We start from the raw sequence: 27,200 nt of genomic DNA, 5'->3' as shown, positions 1-27,200 counted from the left end.
GACAGACAGCAGTGCATTATGATGACACAAACGTCACACGCTTGTAACAGCTTTAAATGAAGTGCAGAGTCAATCGTCGTCCGAGCGCACGTGGCGTGAAATAGCCAAGATGAAAAACACCCCGCCATGACTGTCACAAACAGTTGCACGATTTGGCGGCTTATAGCCCAATCTGTCGAACCGAAACGTTTTTCGTTCCGGTTGTACCACAAACGGTCCGGTACCGGTTCTGCTCCGGAGCAAAAAAATAACGGTTCATATCGGTTCCGCTCCTGGTGGGCATATTCGTTCCCAGAAAAAAAAATCCACGTTGCAAAATGTAAACCCGTTTATTCCGCATACATGGTATTTGATATTAATAGGCAGCTGTGAAACTGGTAGCTCCTAGTTGCTGTATGATTGTCTCTTCAAATAGGCTTTCTCCTTTCTTGAAGCGCATGATACAGACTTTTATGTTGTGATGTCATACGTAAAGTACTTTCTTGCTGGATTGCATCCCATCCTAATGTCTGTTGCTGCTTCCTAGCCGGCAAGCACTGCCGCACGAGTACGACGCAAATCGAGGAACGTCTTCACTCACAAACGCGCTCGACGGCTCCGTTTTCTTTTCTTCGTCTCCTGACCACAAAAGAGGCACCACTTCGCACGAGCTTGCCGTATTCTTCGCTTGCCGTTGAATATAATGTATTCAACTTGGCTGCTCTGAAACAAGGGACGCGTTGCGCGACATTACCGATAGACCCATTGGGTCGCTGTTTAGTTGAGGAGAATTTGGGCGGATGAAATTAAAACGAACACTCTGTCACTTTGGTAGAGAGTCACAACCGGTCACATGTACCTGTAAGTATATGTGCGCGAACGATAAAACGTTACAAAGGGAGCCTAAGGGCCATAGTATACCGACATACATTGCACCGTAACCGTAACCCTCGTAAAGTATCCATGACATGACTTCAGAACACACGACGTCAGTTTCATTCGCCTACTCGTAGTCCAAATCGGCCAAGTTTTTGCTTGGACCGAAAACCATTAAATAAATTTTTCGGTTTCCCTCCTGAGCGAAAAAAAAAAAAACGTATACGGTTTCGATTCCGTTCCGGTTCGCTTCAAAATAGCGTTTTTTTTTTTCGGTTCTGGTTTTCGGTTCGCTCCGACACCCTGCCGGTAACCGGGCAATGCACGCGCACCTTCGACCAATCAGGTGGCCATCGGAGATTGCCTCTCGTTTTCTTCCGAGTACCCACGTAGCCTCCACGAAACCGCACATGTATACCGAACGCAATCAGGTTCCAAAAGCTACACTAGAGAACTTTTTCACTACGCTACGCGAGCTTGTCATGCATAACATGTGTAAGGAATATGAACCACGTCACAAGTGGCCGTTTTTACCTTCAAGCCCCTCACTAAACGCATGACAAAGAGTTTGCAACAACAGAGTTTTTATATAAATGAAAAGAGCATTTAAAGACACACAGAACGATATCACCCGTGTTAACCTTCTGCTATTAATTTGCGGGGGGGGGGGTTTCTTCTTCTTTTTTTGCAAATAAGGCGACTTGGCGAGTTTTTATCTGAACACCCGCAAAACCTAGAGCCTCAAAAATCCACCAAATAGTACAGCAGTATCCCCCTCTACATAGTGCTGTCGATTGATGAGCACATTTCATTTCATGCAGACTTCAATCATTGTCGGCGTCCCGTTTGGCCTGATGAGATTTAACCCGATAAATTAAATTAGGTGAAATGGGACGTAACCGTGCATTTTTTTCTTTTTTATGCGTGTACGCGAACTTCCGTGTCAAGCTATGACGTGACCGCTCCCATCATTCATCCGTCCCCCCACAAAACCATTTTGGCGGACAATTCATACGCGCAAGGAGGAGGGGAATCAGCTAAAATAGCGCAGTTTTTTTTTTTTTTCTTTTTTTGCTAGCCAACCCGCAATGCAAGACGCCGCTGCCGTAAAAATTACTACAAACATGCATTTCAAGTCCTGAGTATCCTCTTGAAATTCGGACACAGTCCGATCAGAGACGGACTATTCTTTAACAAAACGGGGGATTCTTAGAACACATTTACAAAGACGCGGTGCATATCGCGCTCGGAACGGACCCACTAAATGACTTCTGCGAAACCTTTCCTCCTCTCTCGTTGCAGACTCAGTTCCGAGAACTTCCGCGAGGGAAATGCGGAAACCAACGCGGAAATGACGTAAAAAGGTTAGAGGGAATGCACAGCGCAAGACGGGATCATTGAACGGCCGTTGTGCACCGTGTTCCATTTTGAAGCAGACGACAGCCAGCAGACTCGTCTGCTTCTTTTGTCGCCCTTCCTTTTGCATGTTTCATTAAATGGATGCGGTGGCACTGCTCCATCACAGTCAGTCAGGGGAGTTACGACGGCAAGTCATTCGATAAGTAACCGTTAATTTACCGAAAATGAATCTTCTGGGAATCATTTTTCGATTATTTCGGCGGAGAACAAGTTTTCGATTGATGGGGGGCACCGCTTGCTTGATCCCGGCCGCCACATCGGCCTTGACAACACCATCCGGATGTGGAACACAATCAAATGCTAGATGACGGATGCATCGTCAGCGGTGTGCAGGTACTCAACTGCACCTTCAAAAGGAGGAAGATTCAATAGCTTCGCTTTCATACTGTGCGACGGTGGACAACGGATGACTGACCCCTGCTCCCAGAAATCATTTCTCGCAAACTATTACCGAAATCTGTAAGACAGAGAGAACGGAACCAGTTCAGAGCGCTTCCGCTACGTTTTCCAGTGGCGATCCTAATAAAATACGTACACGGAGAAATGATCCTGTCGCACTATCACAAATAAGGCGTCGTAAACTTTTGTTCACCACACTCTAAGAAAAAAAGCAGTAAAACGGGGAATAATTGCAGCTTATACTCCCCTAGATTGCCATTACTGCCCATTTTAGTCCCCTAACCCGACATTTACTCCCCAGGACTGCAAATTGTCACTGAACTTCGCGAACGGTCTCCGTAAATATGTGCCCTCGGTCAATTTGATGGCATAAGGCTGTGTAACTCAGCCAACGTAGCAATTTTCCAGCCACACAGAGTAAGAAACAGTTAGAGCATCTTTCTTCGCAAGTTGTGCCCTATGCATGGCGCAAGATTTTATATAACTCGATATATCACGGTTGACGGTTTGCTTCAACGTGTTTTCATGCATGCACACGAATTATGTACCTGGGACTCTTACAACAGCCCGTGAAATGCAGTCTCCACTCTGTGACATTCATATACTCCCGAAAGGGACTATTTTTTGTGGCAATGCATTTAGTCCCCAAAAGGAGTAAAAGTACTCCTTAGAGTGCACCACCTGGGGAGAGAAAAACGTGGATGAAATCTCTTTTCTGGCTTCCGCCCTTGAACACACGAAGACGTTGCTTAACACGGACGGCTATACACCGGACCTCCTCAGCATGATTGTTCCCTCGTAGGGAATCTCTGGTGCAGCTCTACCACTTGTCCATGTGAACGTTCACCAAGGTAGTCGGCGCCGCTTTTAGAAAGCTCTTGCGTCGTCGTTGGGAAGAAAGAAGCAAGGCCGTCCAACATTCCAGCAAAAAGGTGGAACTCTGCGCGGGTCCCAACAACGGTGTCGGGATCCGGCAAAAAGACATTTCTTCCGAAGACGAAAGACAGCAAAAGGATGGTCTTGAGGAGGACACTTATCTGAGATAACGAGCTCGCGAGGGTATTTTGGTGATCAAGACCTACTAGATTATATCGGCCATGTCATAATCAGCAACCCCTATGAGGAGCCCCTCTCGGCGCGATCCGCTAGGGGCGCTACTCATCGACACGCGAGATCTGCACCACGATTGGACGATGGAAATTTGAATTCTGAACGCGCAGAAGCGTATGTACGACTACCGTAGCAGACGACAGCGATAGCTCCTACGAAAACGCGTAGAATGATGATGATAATCATCCCCAGAATGAAACATCCGTGGAATATCCACCGCTTGTACAGAAATACTAAGGTAAGCTGAAGTACAAAGTATTGTATAGAAGTTGAGGAAGCAAATAACTGGGACGATGAGTAGCGCCACCGCTAGGTTCCAAAAATGCGGCGCTGGGAAGGGGTGCCTACAACGTGGTCGTTATAATCTAGTAGGTGGTGTGCGTGACGAGCCCTTTCAATATACACCCCTTTATTCCAAGGAACATAGGTTTCCCAATTTTTTCCATTTCTTATCGTCTCACTCCAACGTTTCCGTTCCTTCGTAAGGTGTCCAATTGTTGCTCTTCAACATTTTCATTCATGAGCTTGTATCAACCCCGTTACGGCACGCTGACGAGACCAAACTATTCAGCTATATCAGCGTTCTCTTGCAACGAGACGTAACTAGAATTGCACCAATTACTGCCTTATTTAACCGTAAAAACAAATGCTACTAACTTTCGCCACATGTCTAGCTCTAAAACTTGTCGTGTCAGCGGTTACTTTTGATCATGTCGCTGCAGTTCGTCCTTCTACTCGTCGGACACTAGATTATTTAACCTATACGTGCAAAGTCTTTGACACTCTCTCTGTTTTTCTTTCGTTTTAGCACAGCTAGAATGCGAATCCGTCGCGTGGAATCACCTTGAAGCTATTTAGAAACGCGCACTTGATCTTGTTCACAACTTCTGCCTCCGGGACGTCCCTGACACCGCTGGTGCCACATTCCTCTACAAATATGTCCATTCCACTGTCAATTCCCCCGGTCTCGCTATGCTGCATAAATTTTCGCTATTCTTGTGGTACTTTTCGCAATCCACCATCCTTCTATGTGATACTGCCTTTAAAAGCAGCACTACCATATGGCTTCACACATAAATTCACACATCCTCACCCGACTTATTTGTTGTTTGTTCTGTCCCGACCTTGTTTTCTCTTCCTCATTGCACTCTTTCAAATATTGCACTTTTGGAGCCTCTTCCCATCATGTACCCCATGTGTTTTTCATCTGTATGTATGGCCTTTTCCTTTACACGTGTGTTGCTGTATACAGGGTGTCCCAGCTAAATGCAAACATATTTTTAAAATACATACATATCACTTTTTCCGAGACGAAATCAATTGCAATATAGCATATGCTGAAGGGCACTCATTGGGAAGGCATTTGCGAACTAACTAACTAACAATAGTTAACCATTTAATTTGTAAAACCTACGAGGTTGTCCCAATGAGAACATCTGGTCCCGTTGGTCATCTGATACCGGATGAACAAAACCAAAATCCAAAAGTGAGGGAACACTATTTTCTTCTTTATTTTGTCCATTGCGCATCTTCGGAGACGCGTCTTTCCATCACCCCCCCCCCCCCCCCTGTAAGAAGGGGAAAGAGCACACTATCGCCTCTCGCATCCTGGAAAAAGATTAAAAGAAAACAGAAAATGCAACCCAAGATAAGGGCACTTCCGATAGAGTCACCCAATACAATTGTTTTTGTTTTGTTTCCGCAAGTTAAAGCTCATCTTCGACGCATGAGACGGCACTGTGCTCCTTCCCCCTCTCACATTGGGGGTGAAGGAAAGACGCGTCTCCGAAGATGCGCAATGAGCAAAATAAAGAAGAAAAGGTGTTCCTTGACGAATTTTTTGCGGACGATCTATCGAAGGGATTTTTGTTCTGAAAACGGCTCCGGTATCAGGTTACCAACTGGATCAGATGTTCTCATTGGGACAACCTCGTAGTTTTTATAATTAAAAAGTTAATTAAGACATTGCCTTAGGAGTTTGCTAATGTCTTCCTAAGGAGTGCCCTTCAGCATATGCTATATTGCAATTGAATTCATCTCGGAAAGAGTTATATATTTAGCTGGGACACCCTGCATATGTACATGAGTGTGATTTCATAGTGCGCCAACAGCAAGGCTCTTGCGGCTGTTCTTGGGCACAATAAACTCTTCTTCTGCACTTTGAAGCACTTGTCGAGTGCCACGCAGAGGTGGCATAGCACAACATACAACCCGAGTAAGAACAGTAAGTATTGAAGCACCCAGTGAGGTTATCGATATCAGAGGAGATGCATTCGGATCTTCTCTGTGGAGGATGGCGCTCAGACAGGATGACGGGGCTTGGTCCTTCTTTGTAACCTCCTGGTCATTGTTAAAGCAGGGATCGGAACCGAAAACCGCTATAAACCCCCACTTTCTGGCTGAACCGGAACTGAACCCAACCAAAATACTTTGTTTCTCGCGCTGAACCCAACCGGAGCTGAACCGAAAAAAAAAATTAGGTGCTTGCCGGTTCGTCATGCGTAATGTACGTTGTGAGAGATTGGAACTATACGATTTACACAGCGGCTTGCGCCGCGTTGCCGAACAAACTCGAAACCGAAACAAAACAGCAACCCAAATACCATTAGGTATTTCGTCGTCGCAGCCATCGCAGCCATTCAGTTGTGTTAGGTCCGGCAATGCTTGATTTCACCAGCTGGAATAACACCTATCATTCATCGGGTACGTTGGACACGAAATGTAAGTTGAAATGACATTCCAAACACAATTGAGTTTCAGATGGTGCCCAAAAGAGAAAATCAGCATCTGACTGCGCGCTCGGGTTTGGTCCAACGGGCTCGTTCGTTTGTTGGAATCGAGCATTTCGAGAGCCGAGAAAATAGACTCTTGCTAAGCGAAAATGCCCTGGTGTAGCTCTCGTGACGTCATCGCCCTGGCAGTGACTCCCGTTCTAAAATTCGAGGCATGGAACACTAGAGGTGCTCAAGGGTAGACTCCCAGCGACTCTCATCTCGATGCGAGTCGATGACGTACGATGACTCTAATACGTCACGACTCCGGCTCTCGGGTCGCCCCAGTTGAATAAACGAACACAACCAATGCGAATTGGTCAGAAAGGGCGATTTTTGTTCCAAAGTTTTCATATTGGGCTGTGAAAATAACGGCCAGTCCCTGGGTGGGTGAGTACAGTAAGCCGCTGTAACGTTGCACCTGAAACGCACACGCAGTGTTGCTGCCATCCACCGCTATATCGGCAGCAGCAACAAAAGTACGTTTCAGTTATTTGAGAGTATCGTAAAACTCACTTTCCTCAACCGGTTTAAACCGGTTCAATCCGATGCTTTGCGAAGCTGAACCGGAACCGAACCAATATGCCTGAACCTCAAGAGAAAAATAATATAAAAATAATGATTCCGATCCCTGCTCCAAAGCGATAAAGAACCATTCTTCCTGACTGCAGATGGGGCGGAGCTATTTTTAGCTCATTTCGGCTAGGATGGGCTCAGCTGACGGAAAGTGTTTCGGAGAATTCCGAGAAGACTCCGGTCGATGCAAGTTTCGCTTTTACGTATATTTTATAGGAGGACCATGCTCGGAATCTCGCCTCTTTGTGCTGCTAATGCGAGGAAGGCGACACCTTTAATTGGGAGAATAGTTGTGACGTCCAGAACTGGACATGCTGGACTCGACGCAACGTGAAAGAAGCGGCCGGTGTACGTACGTGACGGGCAGACCACTATGGAAGAAGTCAGCTCATAGCGGGCGCTGTTGAGCCGACGCAAGATTCTTCCCATTTTGCCTAGCAGGTTATCTACAAATCCCGCGAGCGCTAGTTCCACCACAGGCTAGCCATCACGAAGCAGAAGGCGCTAGAAGGACAATATACATCTCCCCGTTTTGTAAACAAATGACGTCATAGTGTTCGACAGCGCCACCAATTAGGTAGAGACGCTCGAAGCTAGGGGGCGAACACAGTGTCATGATGACGTTTTACAACGTCCCGTGGGCAACCCCAAGACGCGGGTTTCAACCTTCGTTAGGGCCATTCAACGGGAATGTTATCCAATAAATGCCAGGATTTTATTGACACATCCCCGTCATATTAATCTTTTTATCCAGAGTGAGAGAATGCCAGTCATCGTATTCCCGGGACACCATTGCGAAGGTTATCTTATATCAAATATATATATTGCACTACTCTTACGCCACAATTTTAGAAAATTAAAACAGAAAATTAAGGGCAACACTGTGTCCCATTGCTCGTCAATTACGGCGGCAAAACTACACTGCATGCGCGTAACACTGTCTAAAATTTTACGGAGGAACCGGGTGTGTGTGCCACGGTTGCAGACGACACCCAGAAAAGTGCATTTATTTGCTACCCAATAAGTCCGCTTATTTTCATATCATCCTGGGAAATTGTTTTTAGCGGCACTCGCTTTTTGGTACTCGTTTATTTCAACTTGAGCTCAAAATGGTCTAAACTGCTCTACCCTGGGGAGCAGTAAATGTCGCTTTTGTTGCGCTTGTGTTCCGTGCAAATAAACTTTATTGCGTGGAAAACGAGGTTCAACTTTGAGGAAGCACTTCTGCTTTCTTACATGACCGCCAAAACAAAAATGGTTTCTGCCCAGCTCCATTCCATTCCAAACAACATATGCGGCTGCTCGGTAACCCACCTTTCCAATTTTATCTATAATAGCACTAGGAACCAGTCACGTGATTAGCTTGCGCAGCTACGGCCAATAAAATGGGATGTGTCTGTATCCCGTAAAACTCTGTAGCCGTGTCCTGCAGAGAACGAGCCTTCTTTCAAATCTTGGTCGGATGTGCCTCCCCTTTGAGATAGTCATATGAGGGATGTGAATTGTGGAATAAGGCAATCAAATCGCGTACGAAACGAGACGTACATTGTCACTGCTTGTGTGATGCTCTTTTCGCTGTACATGCAACTATTTCGTGTGTAATGCTCGTGAGAAGCCAATAACTCTTTGACAGGGATGCTGAAACGTTTGTCCCGTCTCTACGACACTTACATCCCCATTCTTTTCGCATAGACCGCAGAACCGCTGCAGCACTTTTCTTTCGAAACTTGTTGTAGTGCAGGCTGGAACACACAGAAAGGACAAATACATACATATTGTTTGAGGCGTTTTTGTACCCTATGGAAGCTGCAGCTGGCGCGTGGTTGCCAAACGTACTTTTTTCTCTAGAGTCCCGTTTTTCACGCGTGACACGTACCACCAACTTGACCCAAACACTGTTTTAACTCAACCGCAGCAAGAATATAAAGATACGCGCGTTCGTGCAACCCGTCACGTAATCATGCCTTATCGGCTGAAGTATTCACTGCGACGCAGTTGCAGACAGTCAAATGCGATGACCGTACAGATAAATAAATAAAAGTCGGTTCGGCCATTTCATCGTGGGACTCGAAATTGGTGGTATGACATCCTGAAGAGCGAATCATCAGAGAGAATATCCGAGTGAATGACACGAAATGAACCACATTTGGCCGTCCGTTCCGTTTCAGAAAGACAAAAATCTCACCTTGGCATTTCTTGCCAACACTAGCTTCTCCCCACAGGTAGTCGCGACCTAGAATGATACAATTCATACAAAATTATTTCCCATTGGAAATATATTTGTCACTCGTTCGTATTTTCAACGACGGGTCTGATCGAATATTAGCGGACACATCTTTGTGCACCTGACAAAAGTGACACGACCATCGGAGAGGGCTTTTCCCCTCACGTTGTCCAAGAACAGTCAGGGCTCCATCGTGCGTCACAGGAGGAATCACCGAGAGGGGGGAAAATAGTGATTCTGGCTCGGCCATCACTGCTCGCGATAGTCATTTTTTTGTGATGGAGATCCCCTTCAGTTGAATAGGTTTGCCCTTTTGAGTCGAGGGCTTCGCACCGTTCTCCCACCAGGAGGCGCCAAACCTTTCTTCATTCCGGGGCTTCCTGCGTACCAACTATTCGTTCGATTTCGAAAATTCCACCGTGCCCGTGCTGAGTCCACCTCTCAGATAACATACCTTTGTACCTTTGACCAAAATCACTGGGAGAGAACGACGCAAGAAACAAAGCCCAGTTTTTATTATATCGGCACCCGCGCATAATTATTTTTTTATGTGGTCCACATCACATAGACCGATAGACGTGGAACGGTAAAAAAGATTAGTGCTCCAACAAGTTTTTCTAAAAAATCACAAAGTTGCGGATGTTCGGGTTAAAACAGAACAAACTGCCCGTCGTCCTAGGATGTCCATCTTGGGACCAAATCATAGCGCAACGACTACATATATTCCAACCTTAAAATATCTCCTTTTTGTTCTTGCCGCGTAACGACTTTTTTAAATCCGGTACAGACAGCCCCAACGGAGTCTACGCGGCAGTGAGCCAACTTTAACCATTAACCCAGTCGAGCAACTGCTGATCCAGCTAGTTTCCAGTTGAGGAAATCAATGTATCCAGTTTGGACGACGTGTATGAATATAGTCACACGTGAGTTGTGAAAGAAGCTATTCATTGAGATCCCATTTGGTGCGAAAGAACCTCAAATATACCAAGAGATATGCACAGTCACGGCGCAGCGGATAACCCGTTCATGTCACATCATCAAGGATGCTCTGTGAATTTTGCCGAGGCACGGAGTTGATCATCATTATTATTGAACAAGTATAAAGATGAACCAACCGGACGACGCAACAGCATTTCGTGCAAAAACAAATGCACACAGTTATGGCCCAGATGAATCTTCTGTTCTGTACCAAAATTGAAGAGCGTACTATTTTCCGACGCGAACGTAGCACGTTTCCGCTGTCCACCAACCAGAGAGCGGGGATTTCGAAAGATTGATTGATTTTGCAAAGTTCATTTTTCCGAGTTTACTTTGACGCCGTGGATATGTACACGGTTTATTTTTCAACGTTTCGTTTTTAGCCGGTTTATATCAACGTCACCGCGAAGCCCTGTATCTGCGCAATCATTGTAAAAAAAAACCTATCGGTGATGGTCGAGCAGCATGTCTGGATCATTTAGCGCCAACCGTTACAAAAGATAGATCATTCAAATGTGACAAAGAGAGTCCGGATCCAGATTAAAACCACTTTGGTCAAGTGCTGAACAGAAACGAACGCAACCTGTAAATGTCGATCCTTTCTTGGTCAGATATTGGAATAAAATTGGGTACGGTATCAGGAAGGCTCTGGCGTTTGACGAGCTCACCCGTCAGTACAAAGCGAGGTGCGCTGAGGAACACAGTGAGAGAGGAGATTAGGAAAGAGCGCTCCACAGGATGCCCCAAGATCCATGACGAAAACCCGAGACTGGGAAAAAGACGAAAAACAGACGACACAACACAAAGTCTCAAACACAGCTAAAGTTTAATGGACAACCGCACACTTTTAACACATCAGGTGGGGGAGGAGGGACAGTGCAAAAGGCTCGCCAAAGCAGGGCCGAAGGTCACAGACGCTTTGCTGACACAGTTCCCAGCCCCCAAAATTGACAACGTTTCTCTCAAAAGCCTCCGACTGAGGTCGGACTCCCTGGCCTTGACAAAGGTCTCTTCCCATATGGGAGAACAATTTAAGCAAACTTTGAGATGCTTTGCCAATTCCGACGACTGGTCCTCATTTTTTACCTTCGAAGCGTGCTCCCGGAGCCTGTCATTCAAGCAACGTTTCGTTTGGCCGATATAGCAAAAACCGCAAGCAAGAGGTATCTGATACACCACATTTGACTGGCATTGTACATAGCTATTTTTATGGGATTTACAAACTTTGTCACGCTTCTGGAAAGGACAGAGAGCATCAAGTCTAAAGCAGTTTTTAAATACAACCCGGACACCAAACTTTTTTGCTACAGCAAGGATGTTATGTGAGACATTGTGAAAATATGGGATCGCAACACGAATCTCATTATCAGTGACAAGTGGGGCACAGGGGGAAATTAATCTACTAAAAACAGACTCAAGAGCGCTAAAAAGCATTGCATTAGAATAGCCTGCGAGCTGCAGACGATCACACTGAAAGTTTAAAGAAATACACAACTGATGTACACATGACTTCCTCAAAGTGCTAGATAGGAGGCCCGTGACAACACCCCGTTTTACATTCTTTGAGTGACAACTGCTAGCGGGTAAAAGTGGCTTAGGAGCCAATTTCCCATACGACCAACACAAAGAAGGTGTTAGCAAAAGCCTCACATCAAGGAACTGTAGCACAGCATTGGTCGGGTGTTCAACAGTGAAAGACAACTCAGGGGATGTCGCTCTTATCAAACGCTCACATGCGTAAATATCATCTTTAACTGTAGAAAGCAGCAGCAAATCGTCTACAAAGCGCTTAACAAGCAGTTGAGCACGGGGAACTGTCGCCAGATATGATGTAACAGCATTATCAACAGTAGACAAGTAAATCTCTGATAACACAGGTGCGATGGCCGAACCAATACAAACCCCCGTTTTTTGAATGAACAGACCCTTATCAATGCGAACGGCAGTCGATCTCAGATAAAGTTCTAAAACACGTAAGAAATCTGACACAGCAATGCCTGCTTTTGACTGGAAACGGACCAACTTAGATTCAAGAAGATCTCTTACTCTAGACAACAGAATGTCTAGAGTAAGAGATCTTCTTGAATCTAAGTTGGTCCGTTTCCAGTCAAAAGCAGGCATTGCTGTGTCAGATTTCTTACGTGTTTTAGAACTTTATCTGAGATCGACTGCCGTTCGCATTGATAAGGGTCTGTTCATTCAAAAAACGGGGGTTTGTATTGGTTCGGCCATCGCACCTGTGTTATCAGAGATTTACTTGTCTACTGTTGATAATGCTGTTACATCATATCTGGCGACAGTTCCCCGTGCTCAACTGCTTGTTAAGCGCTTTGTAGACGATTTGCTGCTGCTTTCTACAGTTAAAGATGATATTTACGCATGTGAGCGTTTGATAAGAGCGACATCCCCTGAGTTGTCTTTCACTGTTGAACACCCGACCAATGCTGTGCTACAGTTCCTTGATGTGAGGCTTTTGCTAACACCTTCTTTGTGTTGGTCGTATGGGAAATTGGCTCCTAAGCCACTTTTACCCGCTAGCAGTTGTCACTCAAAGAATGTAAAACGGGGTGTTGTCACGGGCCTCCTATCTAGCACTTTGAGGAAGTCATGTGTACATCAGTTGTGTATTTCTTTAAACTTTCAGTGTGATCGTCTGCAGCTCGCAGGCTATTCTAATGCAATGCTTTTTAGCGCTCTTGAGTCTGTTTTTAGTAGATTAATTTCCCCCTGTGCCCCACTTGTCACTGATAATGAGATTCGTGTTGCGATCCCATATTTTCACAATGTCTCACATAACATCCTTGCTGTAGCAAAAAAGTTTGGTGTCCGGGTTGTATTTAAAAACTGCTTTAGACTTGATGCTCTCTGTCCTTTCCAGAAGCGTGACAAAGTTTGTAAATCCCATAAAAATAGCTATGTACAATGCCAGTCAAATGTGGTGTATCAGATACCTCTTGCTTGCGGTTTTTGCTATATCGGCCAAACGAAACGTTGCTTGAATGACAGGCTCCGGGAGCACGCTTCGAAGGTAAAAAATGAGGACCAGTCGTCGGAATTGGCAAAGCATCTCAAAGTTTGCTTAAATTGTTCTCCCATATGGGAAGAGACCTTTGTCAAGGCCAGGGAGTCCGACCTCAGTCGGAGGCTTTTGAGAGAAACGTTGTCAATTTTGGGGGCTGGGAACTGTGTCAGCAAAGCGTCTGTGACCTTCGGCCCTGCTTTGGCGAGCCTTTTGCACTGTCCCTCCTCCCCCACCTGATGTGTTAAAAGTGTGCGGTTGTCCATTAAACTTTAGCTGTGTTTGAGACTTTGTGTTGTGTCGTCTGTTTTTCGTCTTTTTCCCAGTCTCGGGTTTTCGTCATGGATCTTAGCCACCAGCTCGCTTGCTTTTTAACCATTTTATCTGTATCATGCCCCAAGGTTTTGCTGCTGTTTCGATTTGTGCAGATTAGAGACCCGAATGTTCTGCTCTACCACTTGGCAACTAAACCGTGAACCTACTTATATTCAGAAAATGGCTCGTGACGCAACCTGTATATGGATCATCTGCTTTTGTTGCGTAATTAAAATATCATACCGTCTCTGTACCTAACAAGCAGTTGTGTCCTCTCCCCATCCAGGTGGCGTTGATAGAAGTCATTGTTTTGGTCCCCTAAGGGTATCCCTTTCAATCCAGTCAATAAGGGCGAAATATAACTTGGAATAACGGAAGCAATTATGGCGCCACCTGGAGGACGTCGAGAGATACTTTCATATTTCTATCCAGGATGTGTGAGAGGAAAGACATTGTCTCTCCGCACGATATAACACGCTGTTTACCTGCAGCGAAATATAAACGACCGAAATATATCACCAATGCGCATACATTTGCATCTTTGCTTGTACTGCCCGGTTATCAGGGATAGTCCCAGGATTTTCGTATCGGAGAGGGAGGTAGCACCCACATTTACAGCTTTTCTATTTTTCTTCTTTTTTTTCTGGGTGACGATTTGGAGGGGTGTCTTAGGGGGTGCTGGGAAAATTCATATTGCTCATTACTGCTACGCTTTTCGCAAAACCTTCAAAGTACACCAAAGATTTTCGGAAAAGAAGCATTTTTCATTATACTCAGTGGGACTTGACTTATGAGAGCGGTTTTGAAATCGAGAAACGAATGTAACTGTTTATTAGAAAGCAACTTTCATTATGAATACCTGTCGGCTACGGGTAGTGAACGGAGATGCGTTTCTAAAATTAGAGTCAAACGGGAAATTGTCAAATAACTCAAATACTCACGTCACACAGCAAATTGAATGTCATTCACACTGAATGACATTAAATTCCAAACTAGTTGGTTCGTTCGTTTCAAAACAGGTGTAACATTAGATTGTTTCGTTGCGTTTTTGCCGACGCTCAGTTGGCTAACTGTTACGGGCGATGTGTCAATCGCATCGCACAGGCGTGGGAGCCGACTGGGAACGAAGGTGGAACATATTCGGGTTTTCATTCCTGTTTAATCTCTGTATCGTTGTCGTTTTTGCTACTTCTCTACCGCGAGAGCGAAAAGCGAATGCCACTTGGTTCGTAACTCGTAGAAAACGTACTCCCATTCCTGCAGTTATCGTTGCCGCTGCTCAATTACTTCTCACTGGTAGAGTTTTCTATCCCGCCAATTAATGGCCCCGCAAAACCGGTTTTGCCATTCATGAATGTCCTACGACGCTCCCTGGTGGCTATCCATAGTTGGTTTGTCCAGTCATATTTTCTTCGTGTATTGGGCCCTATACGTGGCTATGATCTGAGTTTCCCGAAACGGAGACTTTGACTTTCTATTTTGATTTTTTTCACGCAGCTCCTACGCAACAAACGAAAACGCTTATGCGGATGACGCGCAACACGAAAATTAGCGTCATAAAATCCACGCTATTTTCCTTCGTATAACGCGCGCGACGCTATTTCGTAGGCTGCACAAAGTAGAGCGTAGCCAGCGTCATCTCGATTCGGGCGCGAGAAGCGCTTATCACGAGCGAAGCTCATAGAGCTTCATCCATGCAGTCCTTTGATGGAATGACGACGCCAAATCAAAGATCGGATGGCCACGAAGTACGTGAGTGACCAGAGGTCATCGAGAATACGGGCACTAAAAGAGTCGTTAATATTCGCTCTTCCAGCGAGAACAAGGGATTGCAGCTCTTAAACTTTGTTCAAACCAAGGCGTTTTGTCTCCGCTCCACCAAAGCGACATCCCCTGCGACGAGTCAGCAGCTGGGCGCCACGTCAAGGCCACCATACGAGACAGCGCGGCGCCAGAGAGAAGCCTAACTATTTCCGCCCTCCCAGGGAGAGGGGAGCTCAACTCAAACTAAAGAAAAATACATCGACAACCGGAAGTGGCGCAGTGTTCTGCAAAGTATCAATGCAGACGACGTTCTTTCCAGCGGGTGACCACCCAAACCGGCAGCAGGAGGATTTTTGGAACCTACTGCGTGCAATGTACGAACAAGTGCGAGAAATTTTTCACCCACGTATTTATTGGACATCGTGTTTCACTAAAATATGCTCAAGTCCCCGGATTCCTTTCTTTTTTTCTTCTTCCTGGAGGCAAAAGCCTCAAAGTGGGGTTGGATGGTAGAAAATCCAGCGACCCGACATATTGAAGGTGTTTTCTGCAGAAACTAGTTATTGCAAAGGGAGCTGTTCTGAAGCGGTCGCGGGATCCTCAGTGTAACCCCCCCCCCCCCCCCAACATTAGACTTGTAGATGTGGTTGAACAGCAAAAATATGTGGCCAAATTCGTGAAATGTCTCGCTGCATGACCTCACTAACAGTTTCTTCTGACCGTAGTGGCAAATGGAAAAAGTGATCCGCTCTTTCAGCCAAGAGCGAGCGGAGGGTCCCGTTTCAAGGCCGTCCAACTTTTTTTCTTCTCCGCTTCGCAGCTGCACTGGTGTTGCGTAACATGGCCGCATTCGTGGAAAAAGTCTCTGTCTACTGAACGTCTATCGAGGAGCGATTTCGTTTACACAGTTGGATACATTTCGAGAAAGGGGCAAATCCCCAGTGTTTGTGACTCGATGAAATGGCGACCTTCATGTCCTGATGGTTTCAGACAACAGCAGTGCCCACATATTATGAGAAAGAAAAGACTTTCACTTTTGAGTGTCACGTGTCACATGAGGTGGACATAACTGCGCCAGATAAATCCTGCAATAGAGCAAAACCACTGTTGCTAAGGGGAAAACTTCACTTGGAAGGACAGGTTCAAATATCTCTCATATCCTTTTATTTATGTCATATAATATTCATTAAAACAGTCAGCCTACGCCCAGGAGATTCAACACATCAAACCAGAAACACATTTTGAGACAAATGCTAATCTTTTTTCTCAAGTCGAGGTGAGACGGCCAGTGAAAGTGACCCGGTTGGACGACATGAAAGGAGACAGGTTCTTGCCACGTCCTCGGGCGTCATCTCTGTCCGCCGTCTCTCCGATTTCTTCTCTGCAATGTCATCTCGACGTCAAAAGACAGAGCGTGAGCACAAGGAATCCCCCTTTCATTCAACACGCCTTCTTGCATCATCGTCGTCATTACTGCAGCGTTATTATTAGAAGGGAAACCAACTAGAAGGGGAAAAAAAAGACGTCCAACTTTTCTGCGAACGGAGAGGGGGTGACTTCCTTTCTCTCAAAATTAGGCACCCATTCAAAACGCACACGAATGAGGGCTACTCTCTCCCTCTCTCGCAAAAGCGATACGCATGCGCCGTGCAGCGCATGGCAACAAGCCGTTTGTGTTCTCGCTCGTCAGCTGTTGCCTTCGTGCTGTGCGCGGCCTGCAAATAATCCCAGTCGATAGAAACTGCGCGACTGCGCTGCTCTTTCTTCCCCGCGCACTTATAAACAGCAGCATTTTTTTGTCCTATTTCATTATTATCGATGGGAGTGTATCTTAATACAATGCAACTTTCGCGCGGTTTCTACGATGTTTTGCACAATTATTTACGTCTAGCGTTGGTACGGCAGCATTGATAACTAGTAATTCCCGAACACGACTTACTTGTAGATTATAACGACTGCGTCATAGCATCCCTTCCCAGCGCCGCATTTGGAGGCCAGCGATGGCGCTACTAATCGGCAGGGTTATTGCTTCCTCAATTTCTACAGTACTCTGTAGTTTACCCTAGTATATTTGTAGTGGATGTCCCACGAGAGATGCTTCCTTCTAAAGTTGATTATCATCATCATTCTAAGCGTTTTCGTAGGAACTGTTGCTGTCGTCTGCTTCGCTAATCTTGCGCTAATCGCTTCTGCGCGTTCAAAATTCAAATTTCCGTCGTCCAATTATGATGCAGATCTCGCGGGTCGATAAGTGGCGCCTCTAGCGGATCTTGCGGACGGGCCCCTCATTGGGTTTGCCAATTATGACATGGTCGCTATACGCTATACTACGTAAAAGCAGCGCAGGGACGAGACACGAAGAAGAAACAAGAACAAATGCACACACACAGCGTGTTTCTTCGTGTCCCGTCTCTGCGCTGTTTTTACGTAGTTATGTACCAATCGTGTTCCCGAATCAGGCAGTCATCAATGCCACCTACAGGGTTAATCTAGCAGTCATTATTCATTTCCATCGCATCGTAATAATAAAGACGACGTTTATCCCACAACAAACTTTGCAGGCTGGTAGCCATTTGCCATGGTAAATGTTCCGGTCCTTCGAAGAAAATTAAAAATCGAGTAGTATTTTTAATTTCTTGAGCCTGTGAAGCCAGTGCGAAGCAAGAAACACCATTCAAAATGCATGGGGGGTGGGGGTAGATTCTGCTTGATATTCATTTTATTTATTTGCAGGACCATAACCCTCGCAAAAAATCCCACAGACATCTAGGCACGTAGTGGAGGGAGCGGATCACAGGTGTGGGCCACCGAAAAACAGAAAATGTTAAAGGGAGACTCCGCACCAAAAACGTGTTAAGGTAATAGTGCGACATCAATCCGTTCCATATGATATTGCAGTGAACAGAATTTCTCATCCCCAAGTGGCACAGATAATTAGAAAAGGAATATTTTCTTTTGAGTGATTAGGTGCTCCTCCACGGAAAAGCAGTCCAGCAACACTGGACTTCACCTCACTGGTATTTTTCGTGTACGGCTTTCTGCGTGTTTTACCGCTGGCGAAAACGAAATTGAGGAAGCAGATGATTGGTCATTCATGTGCCACTAAGTAGTTACAAAGCGCGTCCCCCCGGTGGCCCAAACGAGACTACTTGTGACGTCACGCTTGGTACAGGAGGTAGAAGAGCGAACCTTCAGCAGTTTCGGTTTCGATTTGAGCTTCCCAGTTTTTTTTTCGGTAACTAACGAGTCCCTGGATGCCAAACCAACTTTCTCATTTCTTGGGTGAGGAATGCCAGTTATCCCATTCAATCACGACGAATCGATTCTTGGCGATGCTGTTCCACTGGAGATAAGTCTTTTGCGGTGTGTCGTTTGGTGTAGATCCAGTCTATTTGGTTAATTCTTTTTGTCCAGTTGGACCGTAGGCCTCAATATCTGAGGTAAGGGAACACTCAAGTCATCACTGTTCTCTGGCTTGTGAATTAGTCTTTCGAGAAATCGGGTTTTCGATCGAGCTTCTAAGAATGAGTAGGTCCACCATCCCAACTCTCCCTGAATAGCCAAGTTACTAGTTAAAGATGACCCTGAGGTAGATGTAAGAGTCGGTGAGTTGGACTTGAGAATCTTGCAGGTAGAACAGGTAAAATGGTAGCACAACGGATCACGCTAGGGGTATCGTGGTCGCTGGTGTTCAGCTTCCGTCGTCTGCTAACGAGCAATCGCGGTGCGAATTTCTGGGAAACCGAAATCACATCGACAGAAGGGCCCAACCATGCGTAGCGCCGCCTTGCGAAGTGGCACCAACTTTAAAAACAAATATCGACAATCTCTAGACAAACATAAGTGACAAAGTGTGCTTTTGCGTGTGCGCGCACGTTTTTATTGATTTCATTCTAGTTTTTTTGCACTCGTGAACCTATTTTGGGATCTGCCCTGCATCAAAAGAGATTAGGTGCACAGAACTCTACAACACCGGATATAGTTAGCCAACCCGCTTCCAACACCACCTAGATAGAGAAAGCCTGCTTACTCGTTGACAGGACGTAACAGCTCGTAACGTAAACAGTCAGCCAATCAGGATCGCGTTCTCAACGGCGGTAGCCATTCACGAACGTGCTTTCAGCGGCCGTAGCCATGGAGACGAACCACCGTCGTCTGCGAGTAGTTATTGAAAGTCCCCGCGTAGTAAACGGGAAAAGTTTAACAAAAACGGTCCCAAGACTGATTTCCTGGAAAACGTGTTGCGCTTTTTGTCTACAGATTCATGTCTACAGGTTCCAAGTTAGGTGTAATCATTTGCGAGTTGTTGAATTTGCAGAACTGCGAATCGCTGTAGCAGACAAATACTACGTCCACTTTGCAAAGCGGGAAGCAATAAGCGGGCCTTCTGTATCTCTATGCCTGTCAAGTCAGCGGGCTCCCGTTCTTCGCGTGTGTCCGCGTTAGTATGCGGGGCTTCCGTCTGGTGGCGATGAATCCCTAGGATACGCAGGATACGCACCGAGTGATAAAAACGCAGCAGCTGTAGCTGCCGCCCGTCAAGCAGAATTTAGCCTCGCTTTGCGAGAAGTACTTCAATTGGAAAATTTTCGAAAACATTCGAAACAATTCGAAAAACGACAGACAGACTGATGGCAGACGACAGTTCTCGCGACCCTCGGGAACTAGCGCCACCGCTGCAAACCGCGGGAGAGGAGAAACAGGAAAGGGGCACTTGGGTGTGGAGCGGCCGTGTTGCCGGAAACTGCCGAAAGTGTACCTGGCCGTGTCAAAAGAAAGCTAGCACAATAGTTGAGCAAGAGAACGCTCAGAATCTGGCTATAACATCAGCTACGGTGCCGCATGGGAGGGTAGCCACACGGAAAGGTTCAAATAATAAAATACAACATATGCACATCATATCTCAGACAGAAGCTTTCACTTGCTTTTTGTCACGACGAGCGTAAAAATTGTGCACAGACCGTATTCAGTCGAAGAATCATCTTACGATTATTAGGGCCAGCGAGAGGGCGGCAGGACCTCTTCAGGAGCTCGCCTGACTCGATGGTTCATAGCACCAGGAGACATGGGGAGGGACATCTGGAGTCATTCCCGGGGCCCATACAATTGCTATTATTAGCCCAGGAGTTTTATGTTACAACGTGACTATGGTCCCAATTTTTCGTTCCTATGACTACCCAGACAACATATATCGTCTCGAGGACGTCCTCGTGATCCCATCACGTCCAATATCACGAGAATGTCCCGTTGAAACTTTGTGCGGACTTCACCTGGGATATCCCCTCCTCAGCGAGATAGATCTTCCCAGCTTAGACCATTCTTTATGGTCCTTTGCCTCCTCATGTAAAGACTTGACTCTGATCCGTCATTATGTTGACGACCTTTTAGTTGAACCCCTTTACCTGGAAAGGATTGCGCACGACGCTTATGTCCCGAGCTTATTTTTACAACAGAAAAACCTACTAAAGACTCTCTACATTTCTTAGATGTTACATTTCCAGGACGGAACTGAGAAGCTGCTGCTTGGAGCATTAAAAATCCGGTTTTGTATCAGCTTTTACAGTCCATGGAGCACAGTATACAGACTCCTAATTTCCCTTATTTGACTTGAATTGACACTTAATTTCAGTTGTCAATTTGCTCGTCAGTGAAAGGGAGGACCTCAATGTTGCCAACAGGCTGAGCTAGATTGAGACACATCTGAGACATGGGTAGGGAACAACCGTCGCTAAACACCTCGTGTCCTTCCCACGTAACAGACAGGAAGCAGACGACGATGCAGACGTGTAAACTAGGGTGGCCTTGGAGCTAAACTGCGCAGTATGCATTCAAAGAATTCAGGAGTGGTCCAAACTTGGTCCCCTGCCAACCATTTTGCAATGACCCCCATTCTCTGCTCCTTGGGGGGAATACTCAACTAGTGCTCCAAGTTGCCTGCCACGTGTGGATCACCAAAGGCTCGTCCACATCTTCGGAGTACTATTTAATATATTCATTACTAACTCGACTTTTAATTAGGTTTTAATGTAGCGTTGCACGCAGTGTAGTGGCACGCTTTATAAAAACAGTACAGTCGCGAGGAAAAGTCCCCACTTTTCCCTATTTTTGCAGTTACTTTTCCCACTGCGGACACCAGATCTTTTAAACTCCCATGCTCACCTTTGTTCTTACCATTGCTGGTCATTAATTAAAACAAAAAGGGCTACCAGTACTAGCAAAGCATTCTTCTTGACCACTCCGTGCGACAGCTAGTGAAAACTGCCTCTGACTATGAGCGATAGTCCAACAGAGTTGGTCTAAAAGTGAATGTGGCAGTATGCCATTAAAAAAAATTGTACTACTTACAGTGTTTGCAGAGGACAGGAGTAACCAGGTAGATGTCAATGAGATGATGCTGCTTCCTGGAACACAGGGGACCTGTATTGGACAGATAACTAAAGTGAAAAACAGCTCCAATCTAAATCCACATTACAACTATTAGAGGTACATATTTCTTAGACATGGGGTGAAAATGGTGTAGCCAGGAGCAGTACGCAAGGAAGAGTCAAAAGTAGTCACAATTTACTTTTTATTTGCATGATATTAGCAACATGAGGAAGCGCGAGGTTCCAGGCAGATGACAGGCTGGTACTGCGGCAAATTTTAAATTGGATTTCCACGGTAATTCTGACTCTGTGGTGTGAATTACTTTGCATCTTACTTAACAGTTTTATAAGAAGAAAACAGGGTGTTAAAAATGTAGCACTTGGTACCTGAAGCACTGGCGCCAACATTTTACCAATGCATCCCCACTTTCAGGTCATCGTCTGTATCTTTCAACGGGATTCCAACACTGGGCCCAGCGATTGGGCCTCTAGAGCCCCGGGAGACCACGAGCATGATTTTTGGTGATGCGGTCTCCGGCAATGTGATGGCTACGTTCTTGACAATCACGCGGATGTTGGCACCCTGTTTGCCGATCATATCGCATCTTCTTATTCATTCAGCGAAGCCTTCTGCACTACTTCAGCTGACAGTAACAGGGTGTGTACTAAACTGTAGCCTTCGAATTCCCTGTTTTACAGGTTTTCCAGGTTGGTAGACACCCTCACTAATGTGTGTCCTGCGATGCACTTAAGCATCTATGATGTCGCTCTTTGTATAAAACAATTAGTCTAATTCGAGTTTTGGAACTGATGGCATACTACGAAACTTTATTATCAAAGGCTGCGGCGATCTTCTTGGCCCCGCTCTTGCTCATCTATTGAACCGTTCCTTAGCATCTTCCCCGACTGTTGGAAGTCCGCCATTATTGTGCCCGTCTAAAAACGCGTCTCACGCACTGACATAAAAAATTACGGACCTATCTCCTTAATTCCCGTTTTTGCGTCCCTATTTGAGAGATGCGTATCGAAGAGGCTAAAATTATTCCCGAAAACTAAGTTATCTGATTGTCAACACAGTTTCGCACAACGAAGACCTGCTGTAACTAATCTCATGTCCTTCGCTCAGTTTGTTGGAAATCAGGTAAATGCCCTATATCAGGTTGATAGTACCATTTATTTTGACTCGACTAAGGCCTTTGACCTCGTTGGCCACTCTATGCTTTTGTGCAAACTCGCAAACGTGGGTTTACCTTCGTCTTTGTGCCCTTGGTTCCCATCTTATCTATCTGATCGCCACAATTATGTATCTTCCCTCACCCGTACACAAGTGAATCCGGTGTACCTCAGGGCTCTGTGCTGGGACCCCTGTAGTTCAATGTTTATGTGGACGATATTTGCGAGTACATAATCTCTTCCTTAAGCTGACGACCTAAAGCTCTTTCACCGCGTTAATCTACAGATGACTCGGCCAGACGACAACAATGCTGTCGATAACTGATGCTCTGACGGCTAGCCTCATATAAATCTTTCTAAGATTAATGTAGTCTCCCGTCAAACTAAAATTCTAATCACAACGTAACAACTAAAGACTAACCACAAGGTGCACGAGTGAGTGAAGAAGAACAGGCGAGAAATGGAACTCGAGGCAAACACAGTGAAATGAGCGAGCTGGGTCATGAGAGAGACACTTTACAGATACCTGTGTAGTGTCCTTGTCTCTCATGGAAACTTTCACACCTCGTATAATGTTGCCAAATACTGTACCACATCCAGTTCTTTCTGAAGCTATTGCAGAGACACAAGATGTTGCTCATGGCTAGACTGAGCTTCCATCCCTCTAACAATCCAACAATCAACTTCACAGTGAGGACCTACGTTTTCGAGGGCAGAGCATTGGTGCGCTCGATTTGGCCACGGATCGAGCAATTTTGACAAAACGAGGGGGCTAATAAGGAGACCCTGAAAGGGGAATGTTGGTAGTGCACGATATGCTTGCAAAGATTTTGAGGTTCCCTAGGGAGGTGGCAATACTGCTCATTCTCTCCACAGCCCCGTAGATCAATGGACCCATTTATATCCACTCTGTTGCTCTCCATAATCGTTAAGTTTCTACAATAACCTCCCTGCGCAATTTGTATTAGCCACTAAACGAGGAGCATTGTTGACTCTAGTTTGCATTATATTTGTTTGCCAGTAACTGTATACTTGGTCACCTCTTTCTGTCCGGATTAGCTACAGAATGAGCATCGTGCCACATTTATCTCCCTTCAGGGACTCGAGGAACATGGCACACTAAGCTGCTTTGCTGTTAACTCGATATTACTTTTAGGAAATGTGTTTTGTGCAAGAGTACTGCACAGAACGGACAAATCGCAGCAACACCCGTAAAAATCAACGAGTATCATTTTGTTCCCTCGTAAAAGATGAAAATATTGAGACTTCCTCCTAAGCCATGATCAGTTTTCTACTTGGGTTTCTTTCAAGTTTGTTAAACTTTCGTTTCATTGCATCTTCACAATTGCCAAGCATAAAGACGTACTCTCATTTTTATCCTTCGTAAATATACCTTCTTAAGAGTTCATCTCAGAGCAACGGCAATTCCCAAGAAAATCGGGGTACTGATAATCACCGTGAGAAGATGGTTTCTATTTTTTCCTACTTTATGAAGACATACCGAGGCTCGAAAATGCTTTGACATATTTTTTAGCACTGCATACATTATCCAAAAAAGCTTCAAAACCCTACGCTATCAGCAACATAATGTTGAGCGCTGACGCTTAGAGTCATGACCTTTTGGCAGAGACAAGATTAACGTAGCAGGAACTGTATGTTTTACAATTCCATTTAATATCCTACATACAGGGTGCAATGTTCTCAGGTTAAATTCCTTTCACAAATTTGGGGGGACTAATATTCTGCACCATTTTTTAATCTATAATTCATGGTGCATGCCCCTTGCGTGCATGGGTTTGACAGTGTTCAACAGTGTTCCATGCTAAGTTCTACGTCTGTTCTAAGTTTAACAGTGTTAGCACTTACAGGTTACACGCTCCAGATGGCACTGATACAGGAGTCGAGGTAATGGGTTTTAAGATGGGGACAAAATTCCACGGGACAGGTAGGTTTTATCTCAAAAAGTCCTTTCGGATTGCTCCTTACGGATACCCTGCAACACTAAACCTTCGACATTCTTCCTAGAACAAAGTCTCACTTAGTCATACAGATAACCCTTCCTTATGACAATCATTTGTCTCAAGAGCAGCTATTTAGGGTTGACTTCCTGTCACCTCCAACCACTCTCACCTACGCTGTCCTATCTTTATGGATCGGCACAAGACCTAGAGCAGGCATCAAGAAACAAAGGCTCTTTATCACGCAATAAGCTCATCGGGGCTCTAGCTGCTATTAGTGTTTGTGGCTGCCTCGTTAACGATGCATCTGCTTCTTTCGTTCATTCATATCTTTGTTCAACACCTACACGATTAGAGGAGAGAGTTGCTCAATGGACCCTGTCGAGGTCCATAGTATGATTCACTAAAATGCGTTAATTAACATCCTACGCGAAGGTTTTCTGGGTAATTGGAGTCAGTCATTATCCAAAGCCACCCTTATCTTTTAAAAATCCTGAAACGGGCGTGTCCATCGCTCCAGAGCATATGACTCTCAGACATACAACGGACGTTGTCTTCCCCACAGTCGAGACGCACTTGGTTTCATCTCATTTGCGTAGCAAAATTTGGTGACATCAAAATGTGTGCCGTAGTCATAACCTTTTTAAAATAGGGTGGCTCCGAATAACGACTGGCTTTAGTTCCGCTATCCCACATTTCCCCAAAAAACCGCTAATTAAAAAGTTAACGAGTTAAAGTTAATATCTGCCGAGCTGAAGAAACACACAAAGATGGAAGCCATCCATGCCGCAGTATTTTGCGTCAAATTCTGTTTCGCTTAAAAAAGGTTCAAGACCCTGTATATGCAAAATACACGAGAGAAAGAATTTGGTCCTGTTGGGCCCAACCACTTGGGTTGACCTAAAAATATTAATATTATCAGAGTCCATTTATATCTGTGGGAGTTGTTCACCGTATGCCAGTAACTGTTGCCACCGGCGCATCTTTTTCTTCTGTACAGTGCTCGAGACACTTAGCCGGCGTTCACACGGGGCAACTTTTCCCAGCAACTCGAAGCAACTCAAACCAACTTCTTTTGAGCAATTTCGAGTCCGCGTTCACACGCAGCAACTCTGTAGCTCCACCCACAAGCAACCTTATGGCGACCGGACAATGTGGGTTCGAATCGAACTGGTGGAATCTTTTCTTTAGCTGCTGTTTATCAACTTTCAGTCAGTTTTATTGCTCCAATAGATCATTATTGCCGTCCAGAAGTGGCAACTGATATGTTTCCGTGAAGTTCGTAAAAAATAAAAAGTTATTTTTTAGCTGCACCTCCAGGATTTGAACCTATGAACCCACGAACGAAATCCACAACGCCATCGGGAGTCACGTGGCAATGCTTGCCTCTCTGATTGGCCGATGCACGAGCAACTTCTCAAGTTTTCGGTCCGGGAGCGATTCGCAGCAACTCGGAGCAACTCGAGTTGCTGGAGGTTGCCGGCTGACAGCAACTCCAAAGTTGCTCATAGTTGCTGCAAAAAGTTGCCCTGTGTGAACGCTGCCTTACTGTTCTGCCTTTGCCACAACTATGCTCACTTTCTAACAGTAACCTTCGACACATGTTGCTACTGCCAGGATCAATCTTGAGCTCAGCACGACATAGGCTTATAGACACCACTTAGGTCACACAATACAGTCATTCTTGCAGCTCAATAGTGATTGCATCAGGAGCACTGCGTTGAAGACGTTACTACGGAACTTCAGGAAACATCGCACCTGTCATCTGCTTGTGTCACTCGCACATACAGAATACCTGCGGCGGCTAGCTCAAAATATGTCCACACGAGGGAAAAAATCCACTTTGGCACGGTGACATCACGGGGACAGAGGAGTCCCCATCCCCTCCGAGCATTCACACGGGACGACAAGTTCCGTCTCCAACAACCCTCATCAGGCTGCATGAACCAATTCACACTTTTCTGTACTGTGGCTAAACAGAAAAATTGATGTTTGTAAGTTGCGGTACATTTCGTCACAGACATTCCATAATACAGGAAACCGCAGCACCGACGAAATAGAAAAGAAATTGCTATCGTCGCTATACGACACATATTTCGCCTTTGCGTAGGAACAGGGTTGCCGTGCTGCGGAATCACAAAACGCCCACTTGGTTGAAAAGAAACAACTCAAACTTGACAGAGTTTTCAATGAAGCAAACGGAAAACTGTCAGTTCTCGAGTCTGGGCACGTTACTAAAAGCTATTTATAGAAAAAAGTGCGTACGCCGCAAAA

At 45.5% G+C, this 27,200-nt stretch overlaps 1 protein-coding gene across 2 annotated transcripts in view; it reads right to left on the bottom strand.

Moving 5' to 3' along the window:
• LOC135390588 (phosphatidylinositol 3-kinase regulatory subunit gamma-like) overlaps positions 1-27,200 on the bottom strand; it is a 56,320-nt gene that overhangs the window by 24,285 nt on the left and 4,835 nt on the right. For both annotated transcript variants that reach the window (XM_064620334.1, XM_064620333.1), the window contains exons 4-5: positions 21,776-21,847; positions 9,316-9,363 (exon numbers count right to left, since the gene is read on the bottom strand). In XM_064620334.1, coding sequence (XP_064476404.1) covers positions 9,316-9,363; positions 21,776-21,847 — 120 coding nt within the window. The remainder of the gene's footprint in view (positions 1-9,315; positions 9,364-21,775; positions 21,848-27,200) is intronic.

The sequence above is a fragment of the Ornithodoros turicata genome, chromosome 4, assembly GCF_037126465.1.
Source record: "Ornithodoros turicata isolate Travis chromosome 4, ASM3712646v1, whole genome shotgun sequence".
Classification (NCBI taxonomy): Eukaryota; Metazoa; Arthropoda; class Arachnida; order Ixodida; family Argasidae; genus Ornithodoros; species Ornithodoros turicata.
The sequence above is the reverse complement of the archived record's forward strand: the minus strand, read 5'-3'. Positions and strand labels throughout refer to the sequence as shown.